Source organism: Meriones unguiculatus, chromosome 12 (genome assembly GCF_030254825.1).
Source record: "Meriones unguiculatus strain TT.TT164.6M chromosome 12, Bangor_MerUng_6.1, whole genome shotgun sequence".
Lineage (NCBI taxonomy): Eukaryota > Metazoa > Chordata > Mammalia > Rodentia > Muridae > Meriones > Meriones unguiculatus.
In genome coordinates, this window is record NC_083360.1 from 87,031,923 (window position 1) to 87,047,352 (window position 15,430).

At 48.0% G+C, this 15,430-nt stretch overlaps 1 protein-coding gene across 9 annotated transcripts in view; it reads right to left on the bottom strand.

The window, feature by feature from the left end:
* Osbpl9 (oxysterol binding protein like 9) overlaps positions 1–15,430 on the bottom strand; it is a 121,825-nt gene that overhangs the window by 1,712 nt on the left and 104,683 nt on the right. For all 9 annotated transcript variants that reach the window (XM_060366106.1, XM_060366105.1, XM_021660874.2 and 6 more), the window contains 9 exons: positions 8,363–8,475; positions 8,163–8,281; positions 7,281–7,366; positions 4,482–4,653; positions 3,112–3,196; positions 2,488–2,598; positions 2,210–2,273; positions 1,992–2,132; positions 1,348–1,426 (listed from right to left, as the gene is read on the bottom strand). In XM_060366106.1, coding sequence (XP_060222089.1) covers positions 1,348–1,426; positions 1,992–2,132; positions 2,210–2,273; positions 2,488–2,598; positions 3,112–3,196; positions 4,482–4,653; positions 7,281–7,366; positions 8,163–8,281; positions 8,363–8,475 — 970 coding nt within the window. The remainder of the gene's footprint in view (positions 1–1,347; positions 1,427–1,991; positions 2,133–2,209; positions 2,274–2,487; positions 2,599–3,111; positions 3,197–4,481; positions 4,654–7,280; positions 7,367–8,162; positions 8,282–8,362; positions 8,476–15,430) is intronic.

The following is a 15,430-nucleotide window of genomic DNA, read 5'->3' on the forward strand; positions in this document are numbered from 1 at the left end:
ATACCTGGCTGAGCACAAACACTGAGTGTGTAAAACTGAGTTCCTTCCTGGCAGGACAGCCCCATTTCTCTATGCCTGAGTGTATAAAACACAAATTAGCATTTTGTGCTGGTTAATTTTATAATTTTTTTATGTGTGTGAGTGTCATGCCTGCATGTATGTCTGTGACTGAGTCAGATCCCCTGGAACTCGACTTAGAGAGTTGTGAACTGCCATGTGGGTGCTGAGGCTTGAACCCGGGTCCTCTGGAAGAACAGCCAGCGCTCTTACGCACTGAGCCATCTCTCCAGCTTCTCTGCTGTTAGTTTTATGTCTACTTGACACAGGCTAGAGTCATCTTGAGAAGAGGGAGCCACAGTTGAGAAAATGCCTCTGTAAGAGCTATCTGTAGGACATACATTTTCTTAATTAGTGATTAATGAGGTAGTGGGAGGCCCAGCCCATTGTGGGTGGGGCCATGCCTGGGCTGGTGGTCCTGGGTTCTATAAGAAGGCAGGCCGAGTCTTTTCTGAGACTGACACTCCACCAAGGACCATGTATGGATATAATCTAGAACCATTGCTCGGATGTAGCCCGTGGTAGCTCAGTAGCTCAATTGGTTTCTCATAGTAAGGGGAACAGGGACTATCTCTGACAGGAACTCAATGACTGGCTCTTTGACACCCCCCCCCCCCAAGGAAGGAGCAGTTTTGCTAGGCGGCAGAGGAGGACTTTGCAGCCAGTCCTGAAGATACCTGATAAAACAGGGTCAGATGAAAAGGGAGGAGGTCCTCCTCAATCAGGATGGGATTGTGAAGGAATAAGGGAGCGGGATACAGAGTTAATAAAATGTAACTAATAATAAAAAATAAAATTTAATTGAAAAAAAAAAAGGCGGCAGGCTGAGCACGCCATGGGACAAGCCCTTAAGCAGCACCCTCCACGTCCTCAGCACTAGCCCCTGCCTCCAGGCTCCTGCCCTGCTTGACTTCCTGCTTTCACTGCTTTCTCTGACGAACCTTTTCGATGGAAGTGTGAGTGCAATGAACCCTCTTCTCTCCCTAAGCTGCTCCTGGTCATGGCATTTCATGACAGCACTAGTGACCCTAACAGACTTTCGTCTTATACCCTTCTGACAACAGACGAGACATTTACTGCGTGACTGCTAAGCACTGCTTCAAACAAGTTCTTCTCGAGAGTTTTGAGGCCGTCCTGTTAGATATAGTGTAGCAAAGTGGGGAGAGGGCGGGAGGGTTCTCCCTAACGCCATGCTAGCTGCTCTTGGCTGAAGTTCCGGAAGAAGGAAACAAGACCAAGGGCGGTCTGCACACACCACGGCCGAGACAAGAGTTGAAATGCGGTCCTCACCCCTGTTGCGTATTTCGCGTACATGATACCATTCCACTCCCCTTCAATTGAGCAGAAAGATTTCTTGTCGTTTGGAGAACTAAACAGAAAAGAAACAATTTCTATCAGTCTCAAGCTGCAAAGTGTTCTCCTCAAGCATTACCCCACTGGGACACTGTTTCAGGGTGGAGAAAAGGCCCTGAGGCGCACTGGACAGACTCCTTTGGAGGCAGTTTCTGAAGCCGCAAACTCCTGCTACTCAGACACACAGCTGCCTCCCAAGTCCTGCCGCAAGAAGTCTTGCCTGGGACCTACCTGTGCTGTTTACTGTTTCCCTAGCAGCGGACGGAGAAATGAAGGGCTTTGTGGAGGCGCGCAGACGCCACACTGCAGGTCCCAAAGCCTGTTTGCAGGACGAGCTCACGGCCCACCCGACAAGGATGGAGTCCGAGGGTGCAGGAGCTCAGCACTTAGGAGGGTCGTGCTCAGCAGGGGCCCACCCTCCACCCCACTGCTGTGGGTCCAGGGTGAAGGTCTCCTGGAGGAGACTGACGCCTACGGTGGAGACCTGCCTACAAGGTCAGCTGATGCTTAGTTCCCAACAGCCGGTCAAGAGAACAGCAATTGAGAAAACGGACACCGAGGCAGAAAGACAAAATACCTACAAAATGTCTGCCGTGATTCTGTGCTTCTTGCCCCCGTAGAAAGGCTTGGTGTGGAAGACGATGCTTGCACTGTAGCCCGTTTTGGAGCAGTTAATGCTGCACTCTCCTCCTAACTCCACCCAGGGCACTGTCAGGATGGACCTGCAGAATCAGAGGTTCTCGGTGAGAGCGCGGCGAGGCGAGAGCGGGGTGCAGCTGACGGAAAAGGGTCTACTTGCCTCCCGTAGCCGTTGGGGAAGGTGAGGATGTAGTGTTCGTCGTACTCCAGACAGGAAACGCAGCCTGTGGAGAGAAGGGCAGCCTCTGCTAGGGCAGCAGCCCCGGCCCGACGTCTGCCCGGGCACGGCGCGCCATCTACCTTAGGGATAGCACATCATCCCCTCCCCCCCGCCCCCGCCTTCACATTTCCATGTAAATTATGCCGCCCAGCCTGACTTTGAAGGGACGTCTTTCCTTAGTGCCCGGTTCTGGTACAAGCTGGAACCCACACACTTACCCTGGCCTATGTTGTGTACCCCAATTGACATCCCAAGGAATTTTGATTTAGTCCAGATATGAGCATTGAACTGTATCTTCTTGCTAAAACACTCAGCGTAAAAGGCTGAAACTGAAACAGAGAGTTTCATGAGTGTACAGTCATAGTCACTGCTCCAAACTGACTGGCTCTACAGTCGATCCTCCTCCCAGGGAAGAGCCAAGGTCATGCTAAGAGTGCCCCCTTTGCCCAGAGCAAGTACACGGAGAGCCGGCAGGACGGAGGCCATGGCCGCCCCAGTGGCCACCAAGCAGGAGAGCCACCCATCCTGCTCGGCAGGGAAGCTCCCGCTCCCTCCCCACAATCTGGGTCCCCACAATCCACTCTTCTGTTGTGTCTTTCTCTCTTTCTCTATTTGGTCTCCAGGTTGCTGTGGGTGAGGTGACTTCGGAAGCTCTAACCTTTAGTTCCCAAACCTTCACTCTGTACCCCTCACTCAGTGATGCCGAGGCTGTGCAACTGCAAACAGAGCGTCCAGTTCAGGGGACAGAGGATGCACAGCACTTGAGCGACAAGCCCTTGGCCCTGGCTGTGGGCAGCAGGCTTTAGAACAGTTTAAGACGGCAGGAAACACCTGTTACTTACTGGGTGGATGATGGGACACTTGCTCAGCCACAAATGTCACACTGTTCTTAGAGACCCAGGGAACTGGCCCTTCTGAAACGAGCTCCTGGAAGCAATTGTAACGTCAGTTAAAAAACTTCTTAGGTAAAGCAGGACAATGCAGAATCCAACAAGCAGCATCTCTGCTCTCTCCTAGACAGACAGGCAGACACACACACACACACACACACTCTCTCTCTCTCTCTCTCTCTCTCTCTCTCTCTCTCTCTCTCTCTGTAGAACCTGACCACTGCCCCTTAGGGACTGGCAGTTTCCCTGCCTACACTAAGATGCCTGAAGGCTTCACCTGCCTGGTGAGCAGGCTCTAAAGCCAGGCCTGGCACAGCCACCCTGTGCGCGCTGACCGTTGCCTCTGTCTTCAGTGAGGCCAACACGTTAACGTATCCTTGGAAATAGACACAGGGGCCTATTCTCCACAAGATGACCCTGAGCCGGGCGCCCCGGGCCGGGGCTGCTGCTTTCTCATGCTTAGAAGCTACGCAGACTGCATTCCCTGGTGTTGGTCTGTGCTTGCAAACAACGCTACACGGAGCCCCGGGCCAGGGCGGCGACTTAGCAGGTAAGGACACGGAGGCCGAGTTCAGTCTCTAAAACGTAGAAACAGAGAGACTCCACCAGGGGGGTCTCACTCCATCCGCCATGCCCCACCACCAAGAAATAAACAACACACACAGAGCAGCGCCCTAACACAGGGCTGGTTCTCGCACAGCGGCATCCAAACCACCCCAGCAGACTCAAATGTCTCTCCAGCAGACTTTCCCACAAGTGCAGCTTCCACTCTGAAGGCTCCTTTCACACGTCCAACACTTTCTGCTTTTGCTGTTAAAGAGCTGCTGGTGCCCACGAACAAGGACACATCTCTCCGACTGCCTCCCCTCTGTGAGCTGCTCACAATTCCACCTCACAAATGCAGCTGTTTTTTCTAGAGCATGCTGGTTCCAAATTTAGTTTGCACAAAGTCATTACAATGATCATTCTCAAAGCACAACAGACACCACTAAGCAGAAACTTAACCAGTACGGTGGACAAGGCCCTTGTGATCGGACTTAATGTCCATCCCCAAGTCATGCCATTCCTCTTTCACCGTCCCGTGCTTACAGGAAATGCTCACCAACAATAGTCTTTCCACAGTGAGCATCTGACATCACGGAATCTTTCAATTACTTCACACAGTGTGAAATAACTGAAAATCCTAACCCCAGGCCCCCCGGAAGGTTCAGCTGGTAAAGCAGTCTGCTGCCAAGTCTGAGTTTACTCCCACGACCCACAGAGAAAACTGCTTCCCAAAAGCTGTGCTTGCGGCTCACAGACCCCGGCCCACAGAAACTCACTGCGTTTTCTTCTGAGTCGTTTGGCAATGTCCAGTGGCACTGAAAGATCTCGCCTAGAATAGGATTGTACGGCTTCTTGGCCACTGACCCTCTCCTTCCTGCATGGAAGGCCGACAGGTACCATTTCACAACCTGGACCATGCGATCCCTGGGGTCCTTCTGATCGCTGATGCTGGAAGACAGGACAAAGGTGATGCTCCCTCTCAGCAGGACGCACCCTGGACCCCATGGTGGATGCCGATGCCAGTGTGGCACTCCAGGGTTTATAAGACTCCAGCAGATGTTTATACCCACGTGGTTAATCATCACCCAGTCAGAGCAGAGAGCATCCGTTTCCCTCAAGCCACCTCCCTCTGCACACTCCATGGCCCCCACTTGCTGGCTTCCAGGCTGGGTCTTCATCCTGCTTGTTCCAGAACTTGAGGCAGGTGTGCTGCTTCCCTGCCAGAGGGATGTCTATATTCCCAATCACCAGTCACCAATTCACTCATGGCTCGGTTTCTGAGACAGGATGTTAGTCCCTGGGCTTTGAATTTGAGTTGATTCTCCTGTCTAGCTCTGAGTGGTGACATTGCTGTGGCTTGTAACACCACACCAAGCTGGTTTAATTCTATTATGGTAAAAAAAATGTGACTTTCTTTTTAAAAATGTATTATTTTATATTTTATGTGTACTGGTGTTTTGCTTGCATGTCTGTACATGTACCACATGCGTGCCCGGCGCCTGTGGAGGGCATGGATACCCTGGCACTGAAGCTAGATGTCTGGGTCCTCTTGAAGCGGCCAGGACTCAACCACACGGCATCTCTCTAGCCCCTGCCGAGTTCCTGGGTCGACTGTCCAATTAGCTCTGGAGGGGCCGGCTGACTTCCATTTCCCTGTGTTTAGTCTGGTATTGGGGGGCGGGGTGACCCTACCACTGGGCTACACTTCAGGCCTGTTGCATGTATCCTGAAGCTGTGGGTGTGTGTCTTCTTGATAAATTCATTCTTTCTTCATTACAATCTGTCTATTTGCCTCTGGTTATTCTTCTGACCCATTTGTTTGTTTTGAGACAGGGTCTCACTCTTCAAGCTGGCCTGGTGCTTAATTTGTATGCTAGCTGGTCTCTCACTTACAGCAATGCTCCTGTCTCTGCCTCACAGATGCGGGGACTACAGGGCATTTACCTTCTTTTCTCTGTTGAGACTAATAAGCCACAGCCATGCTGCTCTGCACAGTGATAGATGGGGTGGTGGTCTGAAGAAGAATGGCCCCTACAGGGGCATTTCTGAACGCCTAGCCCCCTGTCAAGGACTGTTCACAAGGACTAGGTGTGACCTTGCTGAGGAGGTGTCACTCCAGCTGGGCCTGGAACTTTCAAAAGCCCACCCCAGACCTCTCTCTGCCCACAGATTGGCAGGTACCATGCCTGCCTGTCTGCCACGCTCTCCACCAAGCCCCCCATTAAAGCAATGTGTCAGAGTTTCCTTGGTCATGACGTCACGGCGTCTCTTCAGAGCAATCAAACAGCGAGTAAGATGCATGGTAACGGTTTTCCTCTTCTGAGGCGTTTATGAGTGTGCGCGATAAGTACGCGTGCAGTGCGCACAGCCCAGCGTGCCGTGTGAGAGCCAGGATGTCAGGGTCCTTCTCTGGCCCTCTCTGCCTCGCCCTTAGGGCCAGTCTCTAAGCAGACTGGATGCAGGCCCCGCTGCCCTGGGGCTGAGGTGAGTGTGCGCACACCTGTGTAAGCCCTGGCCTCTGAGTGCTGCCCGGTCATTTTATTTTTTACTGTTGGCAACACTAGCAAGGCCAGGGCCTCATGCCTGCAGGTGAGTGAGGGCCTGAGCTACACCCTCAGGCCTAGCTTCTTCCTTTCACCCAAGCAGGCCACTGGCCAAAGAGCCGCCCCTCCACACAGCAGGGCACGCTAGGCCGGCAACCGCTGTCTTCTCTGCCAGAGGCCGGGGGCTGCCCGCACCTGGTGGCTGCTGGCGCCGCCGGCTTAGCTGGGCTTGTCTTCCACCTGGCACCTTTGTCCTTCGTTTTGGAGTTAATCATGTATTTCTAGTATTCTGATTTTTCTGATTTGTTCATGTTTCAGCTGTACTCTTAAAATTCTAAAGTGGTTCCTCTGAGGAAAACAAACTCCAAATTTCCAAAAATCAGCTACTGTCATTAAGCACCTAATAGTCCTATGGCATTACAACGGACCCACCCGTCAGTGATACTTAACATGTCTGCACTTTGAGAACTGGCCACCGGTTTCTCTTAAATCTCTCTTGCTCTCTCCCTCTCCCCAACCTATTCCATGCTGAGCTAGTAATGTGCCTCTGGCTTTAGGAAGCCAGAGCACGGGATGCAGTCAGGGAACACAGACTGGAGCATTTCCTGCTGCTGTCGAAAAGCAATGACCCACTGCCAGTCTCTCGGCGTGTTTTTTTCCCTGCGCACGCAGCTCAGGCTGAAGGCTTTCTGGTACAGCCTATGATTCAGTGTGTAATTGGACTTCCAAACTTTTTCTTTCTTAGGGTTGTAATAAAGTACCTGCCAAGTGATAGGTATGTCAGAAAGGTTTGTTGAGCAGAATTAAATGAATTCCAAATGAGCACATAGTCTTGGCTTTTTAAATTCCCTGCCTGCCTCTTTGTAGACTTTAAAGCAGCTCTGTCAGTGACCGCCTTGAGGGCCTCCAAACCCTCCACCACACAGAAGATTCACCCACCCAAACACGCCAGAGGAGGGGGAGGGCCTGCCTCGCTAGCTGAGCAGAAGGGCACCATCGCTACATAGCAGCAACTTCTGAGCTGTCACTTACCTCACGAACAGGTCCGGATGCGCGAAAAAGTCTGCATACATTTCTAAGAGCGATCTTCTCTCGAGAATAAACGTTGGAAGCACTACCTGTAAACACACACATTTGACTCCCGAGGATCAGATTCCACGAGAAGCAGACTTCTGCACCGCTGCAAGGTGGGCACCCACCCCGCCACACCCACAGTTCCCCAGTTATGCTGCACACTGTCCAAGAAGTCCCAGTTCAGAACGCCCACTGCCCTGCCAAGCAGATGCGAGACCCCGAGGGCTCTGCACGCTTCCTGCTTCCTGTTCCTCGGTACAAACCTCTGCTCTCCCTGCATGTGACACACAGCACTCCTGTCTCAGTTGGAATGTTACAAACATCAAAAAGACGTAAGTGGCCCTGGGTCTGGCTGAGGGAATTATGCTTTCTTCAGGGAACCAGGAGAAGGCATAGCTAAGAAACAATTCATCGAGCTGCTTTTTAGAGGTAAGGCCATAACAGAGGTGACACGGACACACAAATAAGACGTGAAGACAGTGGTGGGGTGGGCAACCCCTCCCCCACAACCCAGTGGACGGAAACGAGAAAGCAGAGTGTGACAGACTAGACCAAGTCAGGACGGCCTCTACAGGACTCCAGGGTCTTGATCTTAAATAGGCAGATTTGTGCTAGAGGGCACGAGTCTCAATACGGCGAGGTTCACAGGGGTCTCTCACTCGCTGCACATCAGTCTCGGCTCTTAACTCAAGCGTCATCTCTGAAAACTCGCTTTCACTTGTCCACAGGGCACTAGTTCACCCATCTGCACGCATGTTAACCCAGGGTCAAGCCACACACACGCGCGCCCCCGTGCTCACTCTGCGAGCCAAGCGGACAGAGCGCAGGGCTGGTCCTTGCCTTTGTGAGGTCCATCCCGAGCCTGACTTGTGATAAGAGATGCATGATGACGCTCTTGTGCTCCTCCACCGAGCCCGCCTCCGCATCGTCATCTCGGTCGTCGTGGGAATCGAAGAGATCTGCAACACAGCAGCTGGCTCAGGCGCCGCCCGGCCGCACTCAAACACCGCCAAGACAACAAAGTTCTCAAGGCCCCTCACCAGCATCGCTTGTGCCATTGGACATGGAGGAATTCAGGGATTCTGTGGTGTCTGGGCGTTTCAGGCTATTTCCGGAGCTGCTGTGTGTCAAGACTGAGGCAGAGCCAGAAGAACTGCATAAAACAACAGTGGAACGGGTCAGCTTTCCAGCTAAAGCAAGCAGCATGGCACGCAGCTGCCCAGCCAGTCGCTTGCGATCAACAGCAATCCATACAGACAGATGGCGGAAACAGGCAGCCTCCTACAGGCAGCACCGACACGCCACACCGAGACCTGCGCTGTGTGCAAAGGGTGTGTTCGAGCCCAGGTGAAGGCCGTGAGCGAGTCGGTGAGCTTTCTGCCTCTGTATCCACATCTGAAACTTCAGTTCACTTTCTCAATTTTTTGTGCACATGGAAATGTGCCAGTAACTGGCAATTTAATTTCCTCAAAAATGGCAACTGTCCAGCTGGGGGGCTCTGGACCACACCTATGAGCATCAGCATTTGGGAAGCTGAGGCAGGAGGATTGCTTTCAGCTTGAGGCCAGCCTGAGTTATATAGACTGTGACTCTAGGCAAAAGTCACACTGGCAACATAATCCATCCTAAGTCTCAGGTTCCTTGTCTTTATTTCCTGAGATCCTTGAGCAAAGTCCACAGGGGATTAATACTTTTTCTTAAGATTTAAAAAGTGAATTTGAAATAACATTTTAAAATATATTATTCTTACAAATAAATTTATGACAACTGACTTTATTAGCAGGTTTAAGAAGGGCTAAAGAGCCTCCCCTAAAAAGTATCAAAATCTACCTTAGAATTCGTATATACATCAAATAACCAGCCAGGAGTGGGGGCAATGCCTTTAATCCCTACGCTTGGGAGGCAGAGGCAAGCTGTTCTCTGAGAGTTCGAGGCCAGTTGAGTCTACATTGAGAATTCCAGGCCAGCCACGGCTATATAATAAAACCTTGTTTCAAAAAACATAGAACCATAAAGGCAAGCAATCATGTACAGTATGGAAACATAAATCAAATTTCTCATAATACAGACACTTAAAATGCTACAGATAAATCACTTTTTAAAAACCCCAGTGAACACTGTACATTATTACTCTAGTTAAATAATTAGCCCTGTTGTCTTTTTTTCATCTTTAGAAACATTAATAAGCTATTTCATAGCAGAAATGAGCAGCAAACAGAGCGTGAGCATGCCGGCCCTGCAAAGCACCCTCCCCCCCTCCCCCCCCCCCCCCCCCCCCCCGCTACCCAGCACGGGAGCAGTCTGACTGCTGTGGCTACAGGCTCACCCGGGCACGCAGCAGGCCCCGCCCCTGTGGCTGCACACCTCCCAAGAAGTATGCAAGACAAGTGAAGAGCGCCAGGTACAGACACTCTCGCCACCCCGAAACTCCTCTGGGATCTGCTTACATTAATATACTGAAAGTTTAGCGTACGCATGAGCCCACTTTAAATAGAGTTTACCTTGTTTTGGTCTATTTTACAAAAATTCTTGGGTAATTACTTGCTGCCTCTCTGCTAATTAGCATTAATACACGTCAAAAGTGGCGAGAAAGTGTATCTCACAAGTTTGAAGAAGCAATGGAACAAGTGAAAGACCCACGTTAAGAAATTAAATTATTTTCACAAGACAGAGCTGCTGGAGAATTCTTGTCAAAATATGTGGTTCTTCCACAGATCATCAAAACGGAATCACTCTTTTAAGTCAACTCACTTTACACCCAAGCTGAGGCTGTCCAAGGAGAGCGCAAGACCGAAGGCCTGGAGACAGGCCTCACATTTGGGTTACTTTAAATGGTAGTTTATGAACTGTGGGTTAGGGGGCAGGAAATGGAGAAGAGAGAGAAGGGAACCAGAAAGAGGGGAGAGGGAGAGGGGCCAAAGTTGTGCAGACAGTTTTGTAGACGTGCTACGATGGAGTTAATCACAAGCACGTCAAGAGTAAGCCTTAAACTAGACCAGAGACTTGGGCGGCACTGCAAGAGTTCATCCCGTGTTACTAAGCTCACTTCAGGATGTTAGCAGATGGACAGGTAAAAGCCATTGGTTGGCAAAAACCCTACACACTGTGACGAGAAATCCAACTCCTGGAATGTCCCCTGACTTTCACAGTGACCATGGGATAGACACACTGATACATAAGATGTAGCAACAAATTAAAAAGAAAACAGCTAGGGTTTAAGAGACTCACTAACTCTGTTTAAATATAGAACAATGGCTGAACCTTTAAAAAAGAAAACCAACCTTTTACTTTGGGTTTGTTTTTTTTCTAAATGATTATTTGCTAAGCCTGTAACGGTATGCATGCAGTAATTAAGACACATCATTACTGTGGTTTAAAAGTTGTACACAGCTGGGCAATCGTGGTGCTCGCCTGTAATCCCAGCACTTGAGACGCAGAGGCAGGTGGATCTCTGTGAGTTCGAGGCCAGTCTGGGCTACAAAGCAAGCCCAGAACAGCCAAGGCTACAGAGAAACCCTGTCTCAACAAACAAACAAACAAACAAACAAACGGACAAACAGAACAAAACAAACAAAAGCTTGTACATAGAAATCCCCCCATTTTACTGTTTTTATTGAGTGATCTATTTTTCTAACTCTAGGCAAAGATAAATAACATCGTTAATTTTTTTTAATTCCCGAATTTCTTCTGGAAAACTGGTAATTATTTCTCAATAGTTTATGATACACACAATATACAACATGAAGTTAATACTATAACTTTGTCCACCCCTAGCCCTCAGGCCTTACTTTGGTCACACAACCTATACATCGTGCTAGTCTAGTGATGGTTCAAGACCCTTCTCCCACCCACACTGTGCCCAGACGTAGCCTGACAGCACAGCTTGCACACTGTGCCCACACCCCCAGACTTAGCCTCTGACAGCACAGCTTGTGCATCGGCCCAGAAAGATCCAGCCATCTGTCCCATTCACACGAATCCTTACAAACACTGAGCTGGAATCACCCCCGTTGCTCCAATCCAAAACCAACACCGAGTATCTGACGGTTGGCCAGCTAGCTTCCCGTGCAGCAGATGAGATTACCCAGGCGTGGACAACACCACAACTGAACCAAACCTCCAAAGCTGGCAGCCTAGAGCTTCACATCAGACACACAACCAAGGAAAAGTCCACACGACCAGAGTGCATCATAAAACACAATATGAAAGGCCAAGATGGTGTATGTTCCCCAAACCCACCAGTTCCACACAAATCTTCTCCAGTGAGAATTATTTAGATGAACCCTAAGACACAGTGCTTGAAAGAATAATCAAACTTTGTTAAAGAATTCAAGGGGTTTAAGGAAGACACAACCAGCCCAATGAGCTTAAAGAGAAGAGCAACAAAGTGACACCCAAGAAAACACAAACATTGTCTCAGTGAACAGAATTTGAAAATAGAGAACTTGTGTAAAACTAAAGATGGAACTGAAAACCTCAATAACCCAGTGAGAAAACTCGGGGGAGAGCCTCTCAAGTAGAACAGAGCAAGGGCAAGACAGACGTCAGAATCTGAAATCAGAGCACTGAAGAATATGAAAAAGTAAAATACTAAGAACATGTAGGAACTGGGGGATAATAAGAAAACATGAAATATGGGGCTGGAGAGACGGTTCAGAGATCAAGAGCACCTACTGCTCTTGGAGGACCAGAGTTCGCGTCTCAGGAGCCACAGGGTGGCTCAGAACCTCCTGCACTCCAGCTCCCGACCCTTCTGAGCCTGTGGGTACTGCAAGCACACAGTGCACCTGCGCATTCACACACAAGAAACACAGCTATACAAACAGAATTTCAAAACCTTATTCAAAACGTTGCCATTTTTAATTATAGACGTAGATGAGGAAGAAGAATCTCAGGTCAATGGTGTACACCAGATCTTCAGCAAGACCATAGAAGAAAACATCCTTAAATTAGGAAAGCACAGTCAGATAAGCACAAGCAGTACACAAAGCACCGGAACAGAGAGGACCAGGTTGGTATAATGTTCTTGTGGAATGTATACACTTTACCCTTGTTCATTCAAATGCTGGTTTCTCTCCCCCACTATCTGGTTTCAATCCAGACATCGCATCTCAAGTTTGTGTAAATATGCCATTGTTTGTTCTCTGTATTTTCAATTAAATAACCAGCCAATGCTGTGCAATGGAGAAAATAGGGTGGGGCATCCTGCTCAGGAGGGGAGGAGAAAGAAGGGAGTGGGTGGAGTTGGAGAGCAGAGATTAGAAGGAGAGGTCTTGGAACCATGAGGAAGGATGAAACCGACCTATGATATGACTAAAAGCAAGTATAATGTTGGGAAATCTCAATGGTAGGAAACTATGCAGGCTTGGAGGTTTAGGATGGAGTAACTATTGCCCAGCATTGTGCTCTAGATTAATTAAATACATCCCAGTCTCTGTGTAGTGATTTGGGTATACAGCTGGTTTAGGAATAACCACTGTTTAACCAAAAGATAAATCAACAGTAAATATTATTATTCTACAACAAACCAGGACAAAAAAACCCTACAACATATCATAGTTAAAGCACTAAATACAGAACAAAGAATGTTGAAAGCTCCAAGAGATACACACACAAACACACACGGAATCACAGAAAAGGCAATTCCATCAGAACAGCAGCTGATTTCTCAATAGAAAGTTGAAAAGCCAGAAGCCGGAGCAATGTCTGACAACCTGATCTATGGTACCCAGCAAAACATAAACAGGCTAAAAGACTCCATGATCACTAAGCCAACCCTACAGAATACTGGAGGGAATACTTCAGACTGAAGAGAGAAGTAAGGACAGCCAAGAGAGCATCAAAAGAGAAAAATAACAAGGTAACCATTCAAACACCAAGCACTATTCACAAAATAAGAGCTGCAACCAACACACTCTACTCAACAATAACAGTGTCAATCAAGACTTGTGTGAGCTGAATAGATATGTTGTATACGAGAAACTCAGCTTTAAAGATAGGCAGGCATCCCCTTAAAGTGGAAAGGTATTTTAAAAGAGGGTGGAATTCCAAGCAAATGGAACCAGGAAGTAAGTAAGTGTTGACAGCCATTATTCAACAAAATAGACTTCAAATTAAAACTAACTAGAAGATATAAAATACTTCCTTTTAATCAAGGGAACAATTAACCAAAAAGGGAATTTCACTTAAACATATGCATCAAATTCTGAAGCACCCAATTTCACAAAGTGTATCCCCACAATGAAAAGACTCAAAGACAAACTACAACTCAATCATGGGTGATTTTTCTTTTTATTTATTGATTGATTGATTGATTATTACAATTTATTCACACTGTATCTCAGCTGTAGCCCCCTTCCTCTTCTTCTCCCATGCCCCTATCCAAGTCCACTGATAGGGGAGGTCCTCCTCCCCTTCCCTCTGACCCTAGCCTATTAGGTCTCATGAGGACTGACTGTACTGTCTTCCTCTGTGGCCTGGTAAGGCTGCCCCAACCCCTCAGGGAGAAGTGATTAAAAAGCCAGCCACTGAGTTCATATCAGAGACAGTCCCTGTTCCCCTTGCTAGAGAACCCACTTGGAGACTGAGCTGCCATGGGCTACATCTGTGCAGAGGTTCTAGGTTATCTCCATGCATGGTCCTTGACTGGAGTATCAGTCCCAGAAAGACACCTGGGCTCAGATTTTTTGGTTCTGTTGCTCTCCTTGTGGAGTTCCTGTCCCCTTCAGGTCTTTCTGTCTCCCCTTCTTTCATAATACTCCCTGCACTCTGCCCAAAGTTTGGCTATGAGTGTCCGCATCTGCTTTGATACCCTGCTGGATAAGACTTTCAGAGGCCCTCTGTGGTAGACTCCTGTCCTGTTCCCTGTTTTCTCCCCCTTCCAACGTCTGTCCAGTTTGCCTTTCTGAGTGAGGACTGAGCATCTTACCCAGGGTCCTCCTTCTGGCTTAGCTTCTTTATGTGAACAGCAGTATGTTTATCCTATATTATATGTCTATTATCCACTTATAAGTGAGCATATACCATGTGTGTCTTTCTGCTTCTGGGTTACCTCACTCAGGATGATCTTTTCTAGTTCCCACCATTTGCCTGCAATCGTAGGTGATTTCAAGACTGTATTTTTCAATAGACAGGTCACCATGACAAAAGTTTTTCAGAATTAAATGTCAACATACAGCAGATGCGCTTAGTAGCTACCTACAGAATATTCCACCCACACACTGAGGAGCATGCATTGTACTCAGAAGTCCACAGGAGCTTCTTTAAAAGAGAACCCACTCTAAGACAAAACAAATCTTAAGAAGTTCAGAAAAACTGGAGTAACTTTTGTGTATGCCATCACAGTGCAATGAAACATGACAACAAACAAATTTCCAGTATTACACTAACTTATGGAGACTAAAGAGTGCATTGCTGACTGATGAAATGTGCCGAAGAACTCAAGAGAAGTAGTAAAATTTCTGCAACTAGGTGAGAGTGAAAACACGACACAACAAAGCCTTTAGGACACATTAAATGGAGTCCTAAGAAGGAAATTTATAATTTTAAGCTCCTACATCAAAAACACAGAAAGAGCATAAATAAATGGTGATCCAACTCAAGAATGGAGAAAAACAAAGAACAAACCAGACCCAAATCTAGGCAAGAAGTAATATAAGTCAGAGCAGAAATTAATGAAACCTAAATGAAGAAAATGATACAAAGAATCAACAAATCTAAAATCTGGTTCTTTGGGAAGATAAACAAGATTCACAGACCTTTGCCCAGACTCACAAGGAGTGACAGATGCCCCAAAAGGGATGAACCACAAATTAACAGAGACACCCAAGACCGAAACTGCTAAGAGAAAACATAGGCAAACCCCACAAGACGAGGGACAGGCAAGACTCTCTAAACAGGGCTCCATTTGTCTAATAATCCAGGCCAACAACTGACCTCATCAAACTAAAAAGCTTCTTCACAGCAAAGGAAGATGAAGCCACAGAATCTTCACTAGCTACACATCTTATAGAGGATTAACATACAGAATATACAAAGAACTAAAAAATTCAGACAGTCAAAAACAAATGACCTGATTAAAAAAAGGGCTATGGATCTGAACAGTGAGT